The 20,245-nt window shown below is 33.6% G+C and overlaps 2 protein-coding genes across 2 annotated transcripts; one reads left to right on the top strand and one right to left on the bottom strand.

Annotated features, from left to right (window-relative positions):
* Nucleotides 1-403: 403 nt before the first annotated feature.
* vas (ATP-dependent RNA helicase vasa) lies at nt 404-8,440 on the top strand. Its single transcript, XM_076124755.1, has 14 exons — nt 404-534; nt 1,789-1,818; nt 2,432-2,534; nt 2,776-2,919; nt 4,351-4,601; nt 4,880-5,065; nt 5,157-5,243; nt 5,420-5,557; nt 5,812-5,988; nt 6,090-6,285; nt 6,375-6,572; nt 6,777-6,907; nt 6,996-7,121; nt 7,438-8,440. Exons 2-14 carry the CDS (start codon nt 1,792-1,794, stop codon nt 7,492-7,494), a joined length of 1,821 nt encoding a protein of 606 aa, XP_075980870.1. The 5' UTR covers nt 404-534; nt 1,789-1,791; the 3' UTR covers nt 7,495-8,440.
* On the bottom strand, nt 8,435-20,172 carry LOC142979689 (putative peptidoglycan muropeptide transporter SLC46). Its single transcript, XM_076124756.1, has 8 exons — nt 20,018-20,172; nt 19,749-19,894; nt 17,406-17,663; nt 15,827-16,001; nt 15,581-15,758; nt 12,270-12,648; nt 10,743-10,983; nt 8,435-9,601 (listed from the first exon to the last, which is right to left on the bottom strand). The coding sequence occupies exons 2-8, from the start codon at nt 19,888-19,890 to the stop codon at nt 9,532-9,534; spliced, it is 1,443 nt and encodes a 480-aa protein (XP_075980871.1). The 5' UTR covers nt 19,891-19,894; nt 20,018-20,172; the 3' UTR covers nt 8,435-9,531.
* Nucleotides 20,173-20,245: the final 73 nt, after the last annotated feature.

The following is a 20,245-nucleotide window of genomic DNA, read 5'->3' as shown; positions in this document are numbered from 1 at the left end:
GGATTCGAACCCGAAGCAGCACACCAACTCTTTGGAGTTCAACAGTGTTCTCTAAGGAAGACACACAGTCCTAGAAGGAATGCAAAGTCTACAAACCGTTCTTGGAGAACGTGGTAAACTGAATACCTAACACTGACTCTATCACATTCATTGATCCCCCTGCCCAGCAGTAGGAAGCAGTAGGACAGTAATTAAGGGTTTCAGTTATCTTAAAAATTGCGTCTACTTTCTCGTAAATAGGGTTGTGAAACTCGAACAAAAAGCTGATTTTGAAAGTAATTGGCAAAATAATTTAATTTTTAAATGACAATAAAAGCTTAGTGCTGACAGTGACTGCAAAAACAAACAGTGTTTGTTTATTTACGGGTGTTTTTTTTGTAGTAAACACACTAGCATTGTCATAGATTTATGGCAACTCTTTCGCGAGGGCCGCCATTGTTGGCATTTGGCGATATTGGCGGCTGCTGTCTTTGTTCGGTCCATTTGTATTAGTCGCATTTTTTTTCTCAAACCAGATCAGGTCAAATTCACCAGGTAAGAGGTATTATTTGTTATAATAATATTTTTATGAGCTTGTTTTGTTTTCTCTGTTATTTTTTACTTCTTGCACGTGCTAATAATAATGACAAAAGCCGGTGCCGGGTACCGACTTTTTTTCAAGGAATTACTAATAGAGTTTTTATTGTAAACAAACTTATTTGCAAGCGTTAGTGATTTCCTTCATGAAAGCCACATTCATTCCAACTTCCTTTAGAATATCAATCAAGTTCCGATAACGCTGGTGAGACTCCATCGCTGAATACCTACTCTCTAACTAGCGTAAAACTTTTGAATTAATCCTATATTTTCTTAACCGTCGTTCTAGTTTTACTTAAATAAATGAAGAAGAGCACCAAAGTAATCGTTTATCTTCATCGTATCATATACTTATCCACTTCAACAAAATGAAGTTGTAGTCAGTATTATTACTTACCTATAATTTCGTGTAGGGTAGAACAACAAAATTAACACCACATTTTGTTGAGTTTGAATTCACTGCTTTGGTATCTCACTTTCTAGGAAGTAGGTAGGTATGCCATGTAATATTTGATTCCAATAAGAAAAAGGTACTTGATTTTACTCACAGACACCCATACCTATAGATACCAAACCGTTACTAGATCACAAGAAAACAAATGAGAAGATCTCCACATATAGTATTTTTCACTTCCCGTGTTCAAAAACTAACATTTCCCTTTTCCACATCGTAGAGCTTCGGAATGCCCAATGTATCTATGTATCTCAAGTATAATAAAGATGTAGGTCTAGTAGTTGAAAAAAGAGTCCTGTAGCGAACCGACAAAGATCCTGTACAAGTGTGTAGTTGAATGAAATTCAAAATTTTGTTTGCCTCTGCTGTCTGTACTTGTTCACACGGGGATCTCTAATAAGGTGTTGGACTATATCTAAACATGTGCATTATGGGAAGCATTATTGAAATACACATATATTAAATATATAATCATAGGTTTCATCGCCATATTCAATAACTTGATCATGCATTAACATTCTGATATATTATTATAAGCATACCTATATTCAGATCGGGAAAGGCTAACAATTATTTACTACAGCCAAGTTAATTCAAATAAAGTAATACAAACACTTAGTCAACTACACAACATTTATTATAGTAGAGGCTATCTGAATTTTGGTAAAGGACACTGACGCCAGATGCAGTATTTCATGTATTTTAAAGTTTTATTATTAGAACCAGCTTATGCCTAAACAAAATGTTTCTTGTTTCAGAAAATGGATGATGAGTGGGATGATGATGTGGTAAGTGTTCATTGGTTAATTTATTACAATTTTACTAGATTTTATCTTAGCACATGGTGGCTGCAACCTTTACCCATTACATCTCCAAGTTCACAAGCCATTCTGTATTGTATAAAGCGAGTCTTTATGAACATAGTATTACTTTGTTTCAAATTCACAAATATTAAATTTACTTTTTATTTCTCCAACTGCCTTACCGCCGCTCTAGATAAGAAGATACAGTGGTAGATTATGTATGATCCCAATGAGTCAATATATAGATAAAAAAGGCTTATGTGAATTACTCATATGCTTGCAATTTCACTTTAAAAACTCATTAAAATTACGAATTTTACTTGATATTATTTCCTGTGTTTGTACTCGGGCATCAAAAGTGCATGCACTTGCAATCCTAAAAAACCGTAGTTAATATTTTTATAAAGTAGGTAGGTAGGTATGTATTGTAACTTCCTTTAAAATCCTGTTATTATTAATCCAAGTTGCTCACGCACATAATTTCGCGCCTTTTGTTTTTTGACCATAGACGATTAATAAGTAGGATGTGTTTATTTGAACTTAATAACTTAAAAATGGCTTATTTAAAAAACCGTGTTTTATTTTTTATTTTTTTAAGGCGGTTGAGACCCCTACTTACAACAACAACTACGAGTCAACAAAAGTAGACGAGGGGCACAGCCTCTCACGAGGAAGAGGATTTCAATCATTCAATGAGAATGGTATTCAACCTATATTTTTTTTCTATTGTGGCCTTTAAATTTTCTCTAAACTTTATAATTAAATAACAAGTTTTATAGTTTAACATTAACATATTCAAGGTCGTATCATAGATTGTATTGCTCAAACCACTTGACTGGGAACACTGTTATCGTATTTCCACTCGAGTTGAAGTATGCTATTTAATTTTTTAAATATTTTGTGTCATTTTGGAGAGTTTATAAGTAGTTTGTTTATTGTTAGATTTCGATGAGGACAAGGGCAGTAATGGGTTTGGGGGAGACAGGCGCGGGCGCGGCGGCCGAGGCGGCGGAAGAGGTCGTGGAGGCAGAGGGGGACGCGGTGGAGGCCCGGGCAGGGACCGAGACTCCCGCGATTACGAAAATGGTAAGAATATCGTAACCGTCATGTATAGGTCGTTCTATAGCTATAGTAGGTTTCTATATCTCTTTACTAGAGGGGATTACGTACTTTTATAACATCCTAATGTCAGTATCATCCGCCAAGTAAGTTGTGAGTGTGTGTGAATATAGATGCAGGTGACGGAACTAATGGACGCCGTTGTTGTAGCGTCTTCATTTCCCACAATGCTGTCCTAAATCTTTTATTAGATTTGTTTTCATTTGCTTGTGTTATGCCTAAGTGAATGTTTTTATTAATTAACTAGCTGACCCGCGCAACTTCGCTTGCGTCACATAAGAGAGAATGGATCAAAATTTTCCCCGTTTTTGTAACATTTCTTACTGGTACTCTGCTCCTATTAGTCGTAGCGTGATGATATATAGCCTAAAGCCTTCCTCGATAAATGGGCTATCTAATACTGAAAGAATTTTTCAAATCGGACCAGTAGTTCCTGAGATTAGCGCATTCAAACAAACAAACTCTTCAGCTTTATAATATTAGTATAGTATTTATAATATTAGTATAGATTTTATTACGAAATTAACTTTCAATGTATTGTATCCTTTTATATGTGAAAATTGTGAAGATGGATGTATTTTTGTTTGTTACTCTTTTACAAAAAAAAGTATTGGATGGATTTAGATGAAGATGTACACTGATAGTTTATAACAGAGGATACTGTTTACTCCAGTAAATATTTTCCTGGTTATAAACACTATGGTCCCACTGCTGGACAATGGTCTTCCGACTCCTCCCAAACTGGGGAAGGGTTAGGCCTCGAGTCCACCAACTGGCCCAGTACGGTTTGGGGACTTTGCATGCATTATGAAACATTTATAGAATTTTTAGGCATGCAAGGCTGAAGCATAGCTGTTGTTAGTAATTCATTCTATGTAATGTGGTGTCTGATCATAAAATGGCTGGCTAATATGTAATAGTATTGTTCTCAAAATCCACTGAAATGATTATCGATGTCAACTTGCGACGACCGTAATTGTTTAGCAAGCGAATGTTTGGAAACATGATACCACAATCGTAAATTAAAAAACAGCATATTAAGCAATCATAAGTCCAATACCGTTTAAACAGCCGACATATTTCTTTCAACAATCATCGTTTGTTGATTTTATGAAATGTGCGTCGGTAAATTACTAAGACTGGCTTTCTGACTGGAATCACATTACTGTAAAATTAAATATTAAAAGATGATGGCTTACTGTGTCTGAGTAGTCGATTTATACAGTAAAGAAAACCCCGTCGAACCTGTAAAGATGTTATTTGGTTTCTATTTATGCAATTCTTAATAGAATTGTAAATGAATGACGAAACAAAGATTATAAGCTCCAAATATTGTAAAATATTCTTATGTACGTAAAAATAACAACAATATCTATCAAAGTGATGTTATATTTATAGGTGATCGCGATGACGATGATAGACGAGGTGGTGATAGAGGTGAGCGCGGTCGTGGCCGTGGGCGCGGTGGTGGCGGTCGTGGCGGAGGCGGCCGCGGCAGTGGAGACGGACCAGATAGCCCCGAAGACCCTGACAAGAAGCCACCAGTCACTTACGTACCGCCTGCGCCTACTGAAGATGAAAATGAGATCTTTAGCAGCACCATCAGCTCTGGCATCAACTTTGACAAGTTTGACCATATTGCTGTGAAGGTTTGTAATAAGATATTTCTTTACTCAATCAGATTTGCTGGGGTCTTAACATGATATTTACTCTCTGTGTGCACTCATATCAATAAGTATTTAAAATTTGGTCCCTTGTATTGCACTGCCAATAAGTAAGTTAGTAATTTTCTATGCAAAGATTGTGTCTTGAACTTGTGTCTATTATTTTATTCTTATAAATCATTTATTTTTTTGCTTTGTCTCGGCCTGTGTTATAACTGTACGAAAAAAAGCGTGATATTATGTATGTATATTTATTGTCTTAGGTCAGTGGAGAAAACCCGCCTAGAGCTATTGACAGCTTTGAAACTGCTAACTTGCGAAAATATGTTCTGGATAACATACTAAGGGCTGGATACAAAAAGCCAACGCCTATTCAGAAGCATGCCATCCCGATTATAATGGGTGGTAGAGATCTTATGGGTTGTGCCCAGACTGGTTCAGGAAAAACTGTAAGTTAAAACAATAAAACCTATGTATTGTCCGTGTATCATGGGATTATGTACAGAACTTGCTATAAAAAGTGCCTTATTTAATTTGCAGGCAGCTTTCCTGTTGCCGATTATTAACACATTGCTCAATGATCCTCGAGATTTAGTGGTGGAATCAAATGGATGTGCAGAGCCGCAGGTAATTATCATGCATTTTGTTTTTACTTAGACAATGTTTTTTCCACTATTTGTTTTCCAATGTAAATTTTTGATTTAATGGAAGTGCATCATTATTACGATTTCACAATAAAATGACCATTGGTAACTAAATGATTAGTTACTAAAATTTTGTAATTTCATATGTTCAATTTGTAGGTAGTTATAGTTTCGCCAACTCGCGAATTGACTCTGCAAATTTTTAATGAAGCTAGAAAGTTCTCATATGGATCTATTTTAAAAATTGCTGTCGCTTACGGCGGGACCGCAGTTCGTCATCAAGGAGACAACATTAGTGTGAGTATTTTAATTCACAACATACTATTAACTGAATTCCAATAATATAAAATGATTGATTATGTAAGATACTTTTATATTTGAATCTATTCTCATGGAATATCTTATTAGTACATATACATACATAATTATTTTTAACACCCATCCACCAGCCCTTTCTTTTACTTTAAATTCGTATATAATTCGTAAAAAACAGTTCATATCTAGAGATATCAACTTATATTTCGAAATTCAATAAAATGTATGCCATACAGAGAGGCTGTCACATTTTGGTGGCCACACCCGGCCGCTTGCATGACTTCGTGGATCGCCGTCGCGTGTCGTTCGGCAGTGTCCGATTTGTAGTACTGGACGAGGCGGATCGCATGTTAGATATGGGCTTCATACCTAGCGTCGAGAAGATGATGGATCATTCTACCATGGTCCCCACTGTGAGTACCGGATTGTCTATATCTTTACTATTTGTGATTGAGACTGTAATTGTGATAGAGCTTCCCAAATGTTTTTCTAAACAATTTTCTGTTAAATTCAGGACAAGCGACAAACGCTCATGTTTTCGGCGACATTCCCAGAAGATATACAGCATTTGGCTGGAAAATTCTTGAACAACTATTTGTTTGTGGCTGTCGGAATTGTTGGCGGTGCCAGTACAGATGTCGAGCAAGTCTTCCATCAAGTTACCAAGTATGAGAAACAAGCAACATTGAAAAAGCTTATTGAAGAAAATGGTGAGTTTATTCGAACTTTATTATTTTTGACTCTTTAGAAAAAAGTATTACCTTTGAATTATCCATGTATAATTTTATTGTTGTTGTAGATCGCAAGCGCATCCTTGTATTCGTGGAGACAAAGCGCAACGCAGACTTCATCGCGGCCATGTTGTCAGAGCAGCAGATGTTGACGTCGTCGATCCACGGCGACCGCCAGCAACGCGAGCGTGAGGAAGCGCTCGATAACTTCAAGAGCGGACGTCACTTTATACTTGTTGCCACCGCTGTTGCAGCTAGGGGTCTTGGTAACTATTTTATTATTTTTTTCCCTTTTTTCTATCATACTGCTAACCATTTTAAATGAAGATTTCCGTTACTATTCTCATTCAAATCATCTTGAACATGTTTTCTTACATTATGAGCAATATTTGTCATACATCAAAATTGATGAAAGATGTTTTGAAGATAGCATTTTCTAAATAGATACTTACCCAAGATTTTTTTTACAGATATTAAAAATGTTGACATTGTGGTCAACTATGACCTACCAAAGAGCATAGATGAGTATGTGCACAGAATCGGCAGGACCGGTCGTGTTGGTAATCGCGGAAAAGCAGTTTCGTTCTTTGATGCTGATCAAGTAAGTTTATAAATTGGAAAACTAGAAATCTGATGTAACCTACTATTATTTTACTGAGTATTGTAAATAAACTATTATTTCAAAACAGGATATTGCATTGGTTGCGGATTTGGCCAAGATTTTGAAGCAAGCTGATCAAACAGTGCCCAACTTCCTGCAAGGAGGAGGTACTGCCACCTACAAGGGTAACAAATATGGTGGCAGTGATATACGTGTAAGTTTCATTCAATTATTTTATTTATGTTGTATACTTCGAGTATGATTTGACAATGTAGAATAATTTACAGTGTACTGTGTAAGTGTGTATCATAGTATTGTATAATAAATAGTCAAGATTATAACAACTGATATTATATTTGTTCTACATGCAACAAACAGAAAGGAGATCATGTAAGTAAATATTAAAGGAATGGAGTCCATATGATAGAGATACATACTACGGACTTAGCTAACTGGTCCAGAAAGAAAAGCTTATGAAGTCAAAATTGATTTTATACTGTTTGTTATATTAGGATTATTGTTTTTTGCAGGATTTCAACAACGCTGCCAATGTGGAGCAGGGCCTTGAGCCAGAAGAGGAATGGTAGATTTGACGGACTTATTGAAATATGTTACGACTAATGAGAGTGATGATTTGTTTGATTAGTGGTGCGTGTACATAGGACAGTGGTGCGTGTGCGGAAACTTAATTATCGACTCAAGTGTACCGAATTAGTTCCTATTTTCAGGAATAACTTCTCTTAATTTACCCTCATTGTTATAAGACTGTAAACTAATTGACAAGTATTTTAGATTTACCATTATTATTAAGTTGATTAAGAACTCATTTAACCATTAATTATGCATAATGTTCCATTACATGCACTCACTATCTTGTTGTACTTATGTTATATTTTTTTTCATTTTGTTTGTTAGAATAAGTTTGTTTTTCTTTTTAAGATTTTTAGTATTGTTTAGTGTGCAGTTAACCTTACCTAAGATAGGTAGCATATACTTTTTAATGTCTACTGAACAAAATTATCCCTGAAAGTGGGAAATCTGTGATGTTAAGTGTAAAGTTGCTCACTTTGAATTTTAAAATATAGTTTCTCTATATAGTTTATATTTTCATTATTCTGTAAGGACATTTCATTTGGTTTATCAAAGATATCCATAGTTCATGTAACAATTTAAAATTTTTAGGCTCTAAAAGACAAGTAAAAGTTGTAGAATCTCTAAAAGTATAAATTAATAACACTAAAAGTGTAAGGCAAAATATTTGCCTATAAAACCGTTTTTATTTCAAGACGGAAAAGCACATTTTAGAGGAATAAATTTATAACCTGTGATGATTATCGTTATAAGTAGTATAGGTTCACACTATCATATGTACATCATTATATTGCCATAAAAACTCAGTTCAAAACAATAATAATTTGAATTTTCGACAAACTATTTCAAAGTGGTTTCTCCCTCTTCCTTTATCGCCTACAATATGTACAAGGGAGTACACATTAACTTTAAGATGTTCATGAATAAAACATTCAATGTAAAGTTGCTTTTTATTTTTTCAAATATTCTTCATAAGGCACAACAATTGAATTCTGGGAACCATAGTTTACAGTTCATAACAAAAAATTGTCCACATTGTCAATTTACAAGACATCATCTTAAGGCAGTGATATTTTTTTTAAGCAGATACTTCTAAATATTGCCTATTTAATAATAAAATATGTTTTGGTACTTGTCCCACCCTCGCTTGTGATAATCAAGTAGATTTAGAATCTAGATGATTGTAAAATTCCACTAGTTTCGTTGACAAAAAATCATTTGGTCTTAGCGGGTGTTCTGGCCACATTATTCAGCGAACTAATAATTTTTGTTTATTAACAAGGGTCTTACATTTTATGGCGGGAAACGATGAGTCGCTTTTCGATGCCGGTAGAACAAGAACCTTATGGCGGGGTAGTTAAAAGGTATCTAAAATGCTTATTTTTGTTCGTCAATGTGGTCTACTTATATATCTTTTACTCTCGTATATAGTTAATATGGCTTCGTAAAGAGGTCAAACTAGTTAGTACAAAGGTACTACTTTCTGTTACTATAAAACCGCTCACTTCGTGAGCAGTATTTAAAACGTTAACATAACAAACAGCTATGGTAACCATAGGTATCACACGCTTTTTAACTAATTAACACCGCAACATGAGTTAGTCCTTATCTTAAATAACAAACAAAACTACAAATCATTGTAATTAGTCAAAATAAAATTCTCAAATTATAAATCCTGTATGCTAGTCTTTGTGACTTAACTTCTTACAATAAGTATGTTTACTACTTATTGTAAGGAGTTAAGTCACGTTGATTTTAAACTTAAAAATAATACAGAAGAGAACTTTTAACTGAGTGTTTTTATGCTCAGTTTTCTTACATATTAATTATGATATGGTACACTCTAGAAACAGCATAATTGTTAGTTTAGCTACGATACATCATCAATTCATCATCACATTTACGTATCACTTTGTCTTAAACTAATTCTATTAAAAAGAATTACAAAATCCTAACTTAATCTATAATTATTTAGACTTACATTTCATTTAAAATTATGTACCTACGCTCATAATATCGAACACAATCTGTAACTACGACCGCATGGAGCTTTCTAAAGGTTGATATTGTGTTGTCACATTAAACCTGTAGAACTGCACGACTCTGAAAAAAAAGATAATTTTAATTAGGCACCGTATATTATTATGTTTTACTGAAAGTGATGCATTTCGTCATCATCATCATCATCATCATCATACTTAATTAAAAAAGTAGACCTGCGTTCGACCTTAATGAAAAGTGGAAAATGCTACGATACGCAATTTAGGTTGCCATAATTTAGATAAGAATATACTTTCCATTAAAAAAATCACAATCATACATAGGCATAGTTCATTTATTCACACAGGTTTAAAAAAACTGCAGCGGCCGTACAGGTGTTTCTAAAATGGACTCGCTAGTCTAATCTTCATTCTAGATTAGACAAGACACAGGTCAATAACATTGATTTCGTTGTCTAATTTGTAAAATGTAGTTTTTATTATTTAATAAACGCATTATTATTCTTCTCTAACATTTCTAGGTACCAGTCAAGGATAACGTGCTGTGCAGGTCAATACCATCGCCTGATCAGGCTTTAATTAATTACTGGCAGTCGTTGCTTTTTCAATCAAAGTTTATAAAGAAATAACACAAAAACACATTTTTAAATTCAGAAACTAGATAAGTACCGAAATATAAATTCTATTCTACCTACTTTATTGCATGACTTTCAAACATAATTGAACAGATCAATCAAGTTCCAATTGGCAAAAATAATCTAGATGTTTCAAAATTATTGATAACATTCTTCGGTGGACATAAAAACACCATAAAGCAATAAAACCCTTCGATTTCAAGGATTGGAATAACACTAAACATTACAGAAAATAAATATAGCCTTCTTTTATGTCGAAGTTAAGTCTTAAATTAAGCAGATCCTTTTAAAAAGGACAACGAAACCTGTATTTTGTAACTTTATGTCGTGCCTGCTCGTGGACAGATATCTGGTTTCGATTTTACATCGGTGAATGTTCACTGAGGTGGAAAAAAGAGATTGCAAAATATGTTTAAGGTACCAAGAAATAATTAAACACGAAATCAACAGCTCCGGTTTGTTTTGGTGAATCATTTCTACAAAACGTGTAAGTTATATCGTTGATAAAGCACCTGAGTTAGTGACGTGCGGCCATTATCTCATTATTTACATTGTTATAATCAAGTTTGTAAACTGACTATCATCTACTTAAAGCCAATATATACTTACGTTAAGCATGTAATACAAATTGCAGCTATTCCAGCGCTAAGTACGTAGATGGCTCCTGGGAATATCGATATTGTGTACCAATATAGCGAGTTGTACAATAAAGGTGCGAGCAACGGGCACAGACCTTCAATGGCAGACATAAGCGCAAATACTTTTGCTATATCTACAACTGGTAGAATCTTCGTCAAAAAAGATCTTATCAAAGGCGATGAGAGTCCTTTGAATAATGACACTCCAGCACCTGAAAAATACGATAAAATAATGGAATAATAATTATGTACTTACTTAATTTCTTTGTTAGATTTATCCTATTTTAGATGATTATATTGTGTGTCATGGCCTACATGTGCATTGCAGTAATCAGTGTAATGAGATACATAAAGTACTAACTAGTTATCTTTACTAATGATTGACAGGCTATCTATGAACTAACTGTAGTTAGATTCGACTAGAACGAGGGTAGGAAATTAAAGCGTAAACTTTAGAATTAATAGTCGAAGTTAACACCATATAAACAGAGAAAATCCGTATCGGTCTTTAGATCATCTAAGTCGTAAATATTTACTTCATTTCATCTTAACCCATGTTGTGTTTTGAAAAGAAACCTATATCGAAACTTGCATTAAAATCTTGCTAAATTACATCGTAGGTAAACTAAACAGATATTAAATTAAGTGGGGGACTTTATTTTGGTATGTTATCTTTGTTGACAAACTCAGTAACTGCATATCATGGCGTTTGCTACGTAGGTGGGTTATTAGTGACTGCCTAAATATAGATCAGAACGCCCCATGGGAAGTCCCGTAATGATATGTAGGTTAATAAAGACTGCTAACAACAGACAAGGCGACAATTTTAAATTCAATCTTGCTTTTGTCAACTAGTCTTTGTTTTTTGTTAAGACGCCGCGGCCTTTTTAAGGCGGAAACTCGGAACATACACAACACATACTTGCATTTTGTAGTGCCTATTACATAAGGATAATAACAAATAGGTACTTAGGTATTTGAAATAGCCTTTTTCATACTATCAGTGTTATTGTTGTTATCCGTATTTTTTAAACAATACTTCAAGACTGCTTATCTTGATACCTGTTATTTCTGTCTTCATAAACAAGATACAATATAATGCAAATATTCGAGTTATAGCATAGTAATGTAAATTCTAATCACTAGACTGATTTTATACCTATTCAATATGTATGCATATGTATAGCTTCGTTCAGCATTAATGCATAACAAAGAGCTATGACGTGTTGCATGATGTTTATTAAATAATTAGGTACCTATTTGCTTATTTATTATTGCAACTTAGTCCTTTTACCAAACCGCAAGATTATTTCACATAGCGGTTTAACTAGTGTTTTGAGACGATGATATAAATAAATATTGTGCAACACTTTTAAAGCAGTCAACTATTATTTTGTATTTGTTTCAAACCACACCAGACAATGGGAATAACAAGTAGGTAGGTATCTATTTCTAATTTGAAAGCATCATAAATAAATGTATTATCGTTGTAACTTACCCAAGTACATGTGCCATGAGGTAATAGCAAGTGCTCTAATGATATATTCTGCAAGCGACGATATGAATGCAATGTTTGTTGTCAACAAATCGCTTAGACCGATTAGTTTTTGAAGAAGCGCAATGCCTATGAATGCGCCAAAGAAGGATATGGAAGTATTCACAGCCGAAAATACGGTGTAATCGCTCAAAGTCCAATGTAGTTTTTCTCTAGTGTACATGTATTCTAAAGGTATCATTCCGTAAAGTATTAGGATTGATAAGCTGTTTGCCAGAGTGAGTAATAGGATCTGTGCTCTGCCATTGTTTGGTCGCCTTTTGAAACATTCTCGCACCATCTCTTTGACTAATAAGAAGTCTAAAACTGACGTTATTCCACCCTAAAACAAAAGTACACTTTTAAAATATAATACAAAAAAGAAATGAGTGAATATGTACATATCTTGTTGATGTTAAGTTAAAAGTCATTCGGTTATAAAAATAGGTAGCTGAGTTTAAAAACCCAAAAAAAGTTTAGTTAAGTTACAACTAGTATAGAAATGTCGTTTATTTTGGTAAGTAAATACGGATCTGGTTCTTCGACATCAAAGGTTAAATAATAATAGTTTACCGAACTAGAGGTTAAATAATAACTATCAGACTATCCAAACAAATAAAAAAATCCATAGATATTTACGATTACAAAAACAAGCAGAGGTCGTTTAAGAACATAAATAAGGTAAGATTTACCTTCTAGTCTAATATAAATATACCTAGTTTTTAGTAGTTACACCATGTACACCTACATAGTCACTGGCAAACGAGCGTGACCTTCATAATCAGCGGAAATGGTCAGGAAAAATCTGAACAATAAGGTTTTTTGTCGTTCAATGCATAGTGATTAGTGTAGTAAGTATACCTAAGCGTTGATTTCTATTTTTTATTTATTGTCCTTTTTCTTGATCTATGAACGTCTATACCTACCAATAATTCTTTATTTAATTATTCAAAGCGATAGTCATGGGCCTTAGCCTAGTTATGAAAAATTTAAATAGTTTGAGCAAATGTCGAAAAATTGATTGGAAAGGGCTACAAAGATAATCCAGACTTAAGTTTAATTTATGTGTCACATTTTTTATCAGAAGTGCAATCTCAAAAGGTATCGGCTCGGAATGTAGCAAAATGATACTTGGATAGTAAAAAACAGAGCAAATGATTGACTCATACTAATGACGTAAGGGCATTTTATCATACTAATCATATCTGTAGGTATAGGATACCTTCATATGGCAAACACAAAGATGTATCGAAACTCAAAATGATGGGGCACTAGGGGTCGCATTTTTTTTTGGTTTTATCTTGGCTGAAGTCGCTACCGCGTGTTTCTCTGAAGTCTCTAGCTTTCGATAGTTTAATAGTATTTTGCTACCGTTATCGGCTAGACGGCTACCAGACCTATCGTTTGTAGCTTAACCTAAAGTCAAGGCCATAGTCGCTTATAGACAGGCATGATTTCAGAGGCATTGTTTTTTATATACCTACCTACATACATATTAAGTAAGTTTATCAGATTTTTTCTTTGTTATTGACATACAATTAGGCTTGTATTTTAATGATAAATTAGACTAAAAAAGAGATTTGCAACTCATTAGGAGTATAAGCTGACTTGGTCTATTTTTTGTAGATCCTTTAGCATAATATCTGGCAATATTCATATTTTTATAAAAGTCTAAAACCGGTCGTGCTGTATCAAAAAATAATATGTAGGTACAAGTTGCGTGTGTTATCTATTAAATAAGAGGTCGTAAAACTTTTTTGAGGCTGCATTTAAAACGACTTCTAAGAAATAGATTATTTTGAAAAAAAGTTAAATAAAACAGAACCAAGTTACTGGACATAAAGAAAAGAGAACATAACAATAATCACGGTGTAAAATATTATGCAATCACTAGGTATTATAGGATGATTTAGTACCTATCGATTAGACTTTACTAGAACAATTTATCAAGTTATCAATTTCCCTATTGGGACATTTCTATTGTTAATCTATATTGTTTAGTAGTAATTAAACAGTTTATTAGCACTGTAAACATTAGACTATTCAAGCACAGTTGCAGATTATAATGGCGGCGGCCGATAAACGTTGTTATCAGTCAGTAATCACGCGGTTATCTCACATTATTATGTTAGCTCTGAAATTATGAATAAACACTCGGTGTGATATTCAATCGGCAAAATTTTGTTTTGTGTAGAAGTGTATGTTGTGCTACATTTTAAAACTTTCGGTTTTCGCGTATTTAGTCTTACGACTTTGCTGTTTAAAAATATTGCTACAGGCTTAAGCCTTCTTTGCCTCTATTTTTGCTGTTCGGATTTTGATAGAAGAAAATTTGACGTAAATCAGATTAGATAGTCTATCACTTTCCCAGAATTTACCACAGTAAAGTTAGTCGTCTTAAAGCGAAATGAGAAATACCAAACGCTAGGCATATCGATAGGGATTAGGACTACTTATACCTACATTACATAGCCGCACATTTTCTATGTGTAAGTGTTTACTAAAATAAAGACGTGAATACCCACGCCAGACATTTTTTTATTCGCCGACCACAGAATTGAAAAAAAGAACCTCAGTCATGGCGGACGATCACGGTAAATTTTTTATTACTCATACACGCACTTGGTTTTTAGTTAGACTATTACAGTTGTTGTTAGTACTGGTGAACATTTATTTTGGAGCGAGCATAACTATAGCCGCAGATTAATAAGTAGTCACCACGTATAACAGTACACTATCTCGCGTACAACGTAATATTATGCTTAACATTGATCGAACTATATCACTTGCATTAAATTCGTTTTCATTATGATATCGGTCGCTGTTTTTATCAGGTAACAAGTTAACGTCGAAAGACTTTAATTTAATATCGGTGTTCGCACGCCAACATTCGTGACATAGGTCGCGTATACTTAAAAAATAAAATGTTATAATTAACTCTCTGCACAAAAAGGTTTAAACAAACGCATCTAACGTACTTACATATATGAGAAAACTATTGGATATAATAACTGAGAAATGAAAACTTATTCGTTAAATGAGTTCTACATAACAATCATAATCAAGTAGGTAGGTACCTACATAAAGATCTTACAAAGATCTGTAATTACTGCAGAGTAGTTTTAAATTGCTTCTGAGAACAAGAATATCGAACGTCAAAGCCTTAAAGAAAAAGGATGCATGTTGAACTATTAAATAAGGGATCCAGATTTACAAAAAATATTAAACTGCTATAAGGATTTGGAACCAGAAAGAAGAATAAAAAATAATCTTACGTTTACAGCGCCAGTTAGAGATTCCCTTAAGCATATATTGGAGAAGGCATATGCTAAGACATTGCAAGTCGTGGCTATCAGGATCAACCACGTATTTCCCACGAGCCTCAGAACGTGGGCACTCAGTAACGACCCAACAATGCTGCCTACTGACACGGCCGATTCCATTATAGTCATTCTGAAAGCAAAAAACGCTTAAAAACATCTGCACGTGTAAGAAAAATATTCTATCTATCTGTTTATTACCTAAGAGATCTGTTTTCAGCAGTTGTGATGTCGCTCAAATAGCAAAATGCGCCTGTAAAGAATATCGTAAAGCCCCCGCATAGGGAGTAAGGCAGGACGGTCAAGACATACCACCAGGGACCCAAATTGTCCATAAGGCAGTAGACGACTAGCACCATGGAGCTCACAGTTATACCTAAAAAATATAACTCGTAAAAGTGATGATGTTTCATCAAGAATTTGCAGCTCGTTTAGCAGAATCATATTTGAGTTGTAAGGATACTGGGTCAAGTTGCAATTAAAATTATCTGCACGCGATCATATTGCACTGGGGTCCCCTTTCGTGTTGCAAATGTAATGAAGACCTTATTTGAACAAAAACCAAATGTTAACAAATTGATAAACGAAAAAGCGAAACATGATATTATTATAAACGACCTGACTTATTTTGCATTGCCTTAAAAAACTACAGCATAATCATCCGCAATTAATAACAAAATATTAATTTAGGAGGGGGTCAACGTTTTAAATCATTATTTAGGTATTTGTTACACGTTTATCGTGATTTTATTGCATCAATAAAAAATAGGTCAAACTGGTTTTACTTTTAGTGTCACTGACTTTATAGCATTTGGAAATCAATAAAACCTTTCCACAAGTCCGCCCACGCTGTACATTTTATGCCTGGAAATGCAGGCTAAATTTAGAGGTCCTCTGGTCGGTCGACCCACGAATATTAGCAGGCAAAGCAAACTGGTGTACCGGTCTGTACGAGATCGAATGGACATTGTTATGAAGTTTGGATCAGATTTAATTCAATAAGATTAGACTTCGTACTGTGTAAGTAGATACTTCGGTAGAACGTATGGTGTCAGGCTGCAATAAGACAACATACAGAAAGGCTATATAAGACATCTAAAGAACGAATGATATCTGATACTAAGGTCTCGCGGTGCGAAATTGACCAGCGGTGCATGACGAAAAGGGTTGACGATCATTAAAAGTCATCAGAAATCCATTTTGTTTTGTGGGGATTACAATAAATGCAATAACTCTTTCCTTATTATTTAGTTTAACGTCCGATGCAATAAAAGTTCAAACGTTAATGGCTACGGAAGCTCATTAAAATAAATTGCAGCAACAGTATTGATATCATTGACAAGTCGGCAAGGCGATCGGGTAGCATGGGCAATAATTAACATATTGACAAGGTGCAAGGTAATGAAAAATCAATTACATATGCAGCGATTTTTTGATAAAAAGTTAATGACTTGCTATTTACTTATTATTTCGCTCCTAAAACAATTGGTTTATATTGACCGTCCGGGTAACCAACCGATTCTTCAAAAAACCTAGAGCAAGGTTTTTGCATCATTTTCCGAAAGTTAACTAGATCAGTAGGGAATCCAAGATTTTGCTTTCTATTGGATGGACCTCGACACATTTTGTGGGGGACACGAGTATATTGGGAGAGTGATAAAATCATACGCTCTGGGGTTTGAGATCCCATCCGATTATTAACTAAACCCATCTGCACATATTCAAACCGCGATGTTTCCTTATCCATAAAAGTACTTATGCTAATAATAATGTAACTCACCAAACAATGGCCACACAATCAACGGCTTCCTCCCATGAGTGTCAGACCATACGCCCATGAACAGAGACAGTATGGCCGGCACCACTGCTTCTATCACACTTCTTACAGTGGATAACGTCGTCACATATTTCTGCACCTCGTTTTCCAACTCTGTCTGGTTATTCTTTTCAAGAGAAAGGAACACTTTGCATTCTTCTCTTGAGTGGTCCAATGAGTGAACGCATGTTCTGTACAATACTATGTTGTTAATTGCCGCTCCTAAAATGGTAAGGGAAATTATTAGAAGAGTAAAACTAGTACGGTACTAAAGCCTTCTTTGCTCGCTCTGGCAAATAGAAACCTCAGTCTGCCGCAGTGGATACACATCTTAGGACCAGTTTAACTACTTTTAAATACCTATCAGATATCATGAAATTGAACTTTGACAGTTCTTTCACACTTTTTATTTAGCAGATAGGTTATCTGACACATAGTCATAAATTGAAACTGGGTGTAATGGTTTTTGATACTGATATAAATTCGTCGTATTGTGATAATTTTAAACAAACTACTTTACAACTCATAATATAGGCTCTAGGCACTTTAGAAAATCTATCTATCTTTTAACATTTTTTTTTTTTGAATTTACGGCAAAGATATAGTAGACCGATATATTTTTGCGTTATTTACATGTTTAGATTTTATTAAACTATAGTGCTAATCATACATATAGCGAAAAAAACACACAGTATGCGATTAAATAAACTAGCGGTGCGAAGGCCGAATTCGTGAGAAAGTACCTGCTAGGTCAAATTAGGACTGATAATCAATCCAATACATAAACTTTACATTTATATTTACATTGTATAGTTATCTTGACATTGATATAGAAATATATTCGAGAATTAGTTCATGATTTCCGATTTTGATATGACTCAGCGAAGTGCCGCGACGCTCAAAGTCGTATCTAAGTTAAAGCCGACTATTTAGGACATTTTAGGATGTCTAACGTTAAAAATATAGATTATATGAATGATTCACACATACATAACTATTATGACAATGGAGATTTTATTATTTTTTCTAATGTTTGTAAGTAGCTTGTTAAGTATAAAATTGTTTTCGAACTTTATTAAATAGGTGAAATAGGTGGTTTAAAAAAGTTATTTCAACTACATACATAATATGCATTAGGAAGCAAAATCTTATATTATTGTAAAAAAATACTAGATAATCATGGCTAATTGATGCAAATATTGAACATTTTTGTATCATACATAATTTAATTAATAAAATTGAATATAAAAGGATGCAAATGCAGTAATGATAGACCATGAGGTCCAAAAATAGATGTTAAATGACTTTAATATTTATAATGTAATGGAGAACAAGAAACTATTATAATTAATTGTTATTTAAATTATTATAAACATTCAAAGCGGCAATTTATGCACATTAAATTATTTTATTTATCATTTAAATTCCTAAATATACTAGATGTTGACCTATAACATTCAAATAAAGTTTTTACAAAGTACATTATGTTAACTTGGGTGATGTCTAATTTTGATCAATCATGTGAATAAAAAGTAGTATATAATTGCTACCAAAATATACATACTACTTAATTTATTAGACAGGCATCTACTACTTTATTATTTTTGCAAAACCTAGCATGTATTTTTTTGCATGTTTTATGTAATAAATAATGGTGATAACCTTATCATTTGTGGTTAATTTAGATGTAAGTATGTCAGTTATTTATTTTAGAAATAATGAGCTAATTTAACAGAATGTGGGTAGTCAATGATATCAAAATGAATTATACCAACACACAACAATGTTATGTTACATAACATATTATGCTGATGTGAATGTAATTGATAGGTACATTAGGTAGAGAAAGACAAATCTTAATAGCCACATAAGTAGTGTGAAATGTTGTTTCATTTTCATAATTTTTACTGAAAACAAAATCAAACAGATCACTCATGATGTCAATTGAAAAATAGACATAATTTTTTTGTTAATAATGTCATTAAAACAGAGAGATATGAAAATCTCTAGTTTGTCAGTAGCAAGTTTGTAAGTGTATTAGTAAAGTACATTGAGAAACACATTAATATAGCATAATTATATTGGCAAATAGCCATTTTTGTTAGAAAAATGAGTCAGCAAGTAACATAAAAAACTGTATGACATCAATACTAAACATAGTAGGCATTCAAAACAAAATAACTTTTGTTTATGTAATCTTACACAGGACTGACCAATGACCATAGCTAGACAATGCCATTAGACTCTAACTATAAAAAAATATATTATAAAGTGTATAAGTAGTAGCAATGCGTTAGAATTAATTACCTGATAGAGACATTCCCGCCATCACAAGAAACAAAGGAAGTTCCATGGTAATCCGGAACGGTTTTGCCGGTAATTCATTACTGATAGTAACCGTATTAACGGTGGGGTTACTATCAGTAAGTCTTTCCTCATCTTGCGCCATTTTACTGTAATTAGTCGAAATATTTATTTTTCTCCGATACGCAAAGATATTAAATACACAAACAAGATTAAAAGGAAATAATATTATCAGGGTGAACGATCATACAAAATGCATGTAACTACGTTACCTGCAAGTGCTTTCTAACACTGAGTTTATAAAAACATTTAATTAATTCGTTTTATATTGTTATGTTTTAATCACAAAATAATCTAGGAGTACGCGTAAACTCTCCTCACATCACAACAAACAACTAAATAATTTTGAAAGTCGCGTCAAATGAAATACAATTAATGACTTTGACAATTGAATGACATTTCATGATATGATTGTATGTGTGAGTTTGATTGAACTTATT

Source organism: Anticarsia gemmatalis, chromosome 17 (genome assembly GCF_050436995.1).
Source record: "Anticarsia gemmatalis isolate Benzon Research Colony breed Stoneville strain chromosome 17, ilAntGemm2 primary, whole genome shotgun sequence".
Classification (NCBI taxonomy): domain Eukaryota; kingdom Metazoa; phylum Arthropoda; class Insecta; order Lepidoptera; family Erebidae; genus Anticarsia; species Anticarsia gemmatalis.
The sequence above is the reverse complement of the archived record's forward strand: the minus strand, read 5'-3'. Positions and strand labels throughout refer to the sequence as shown.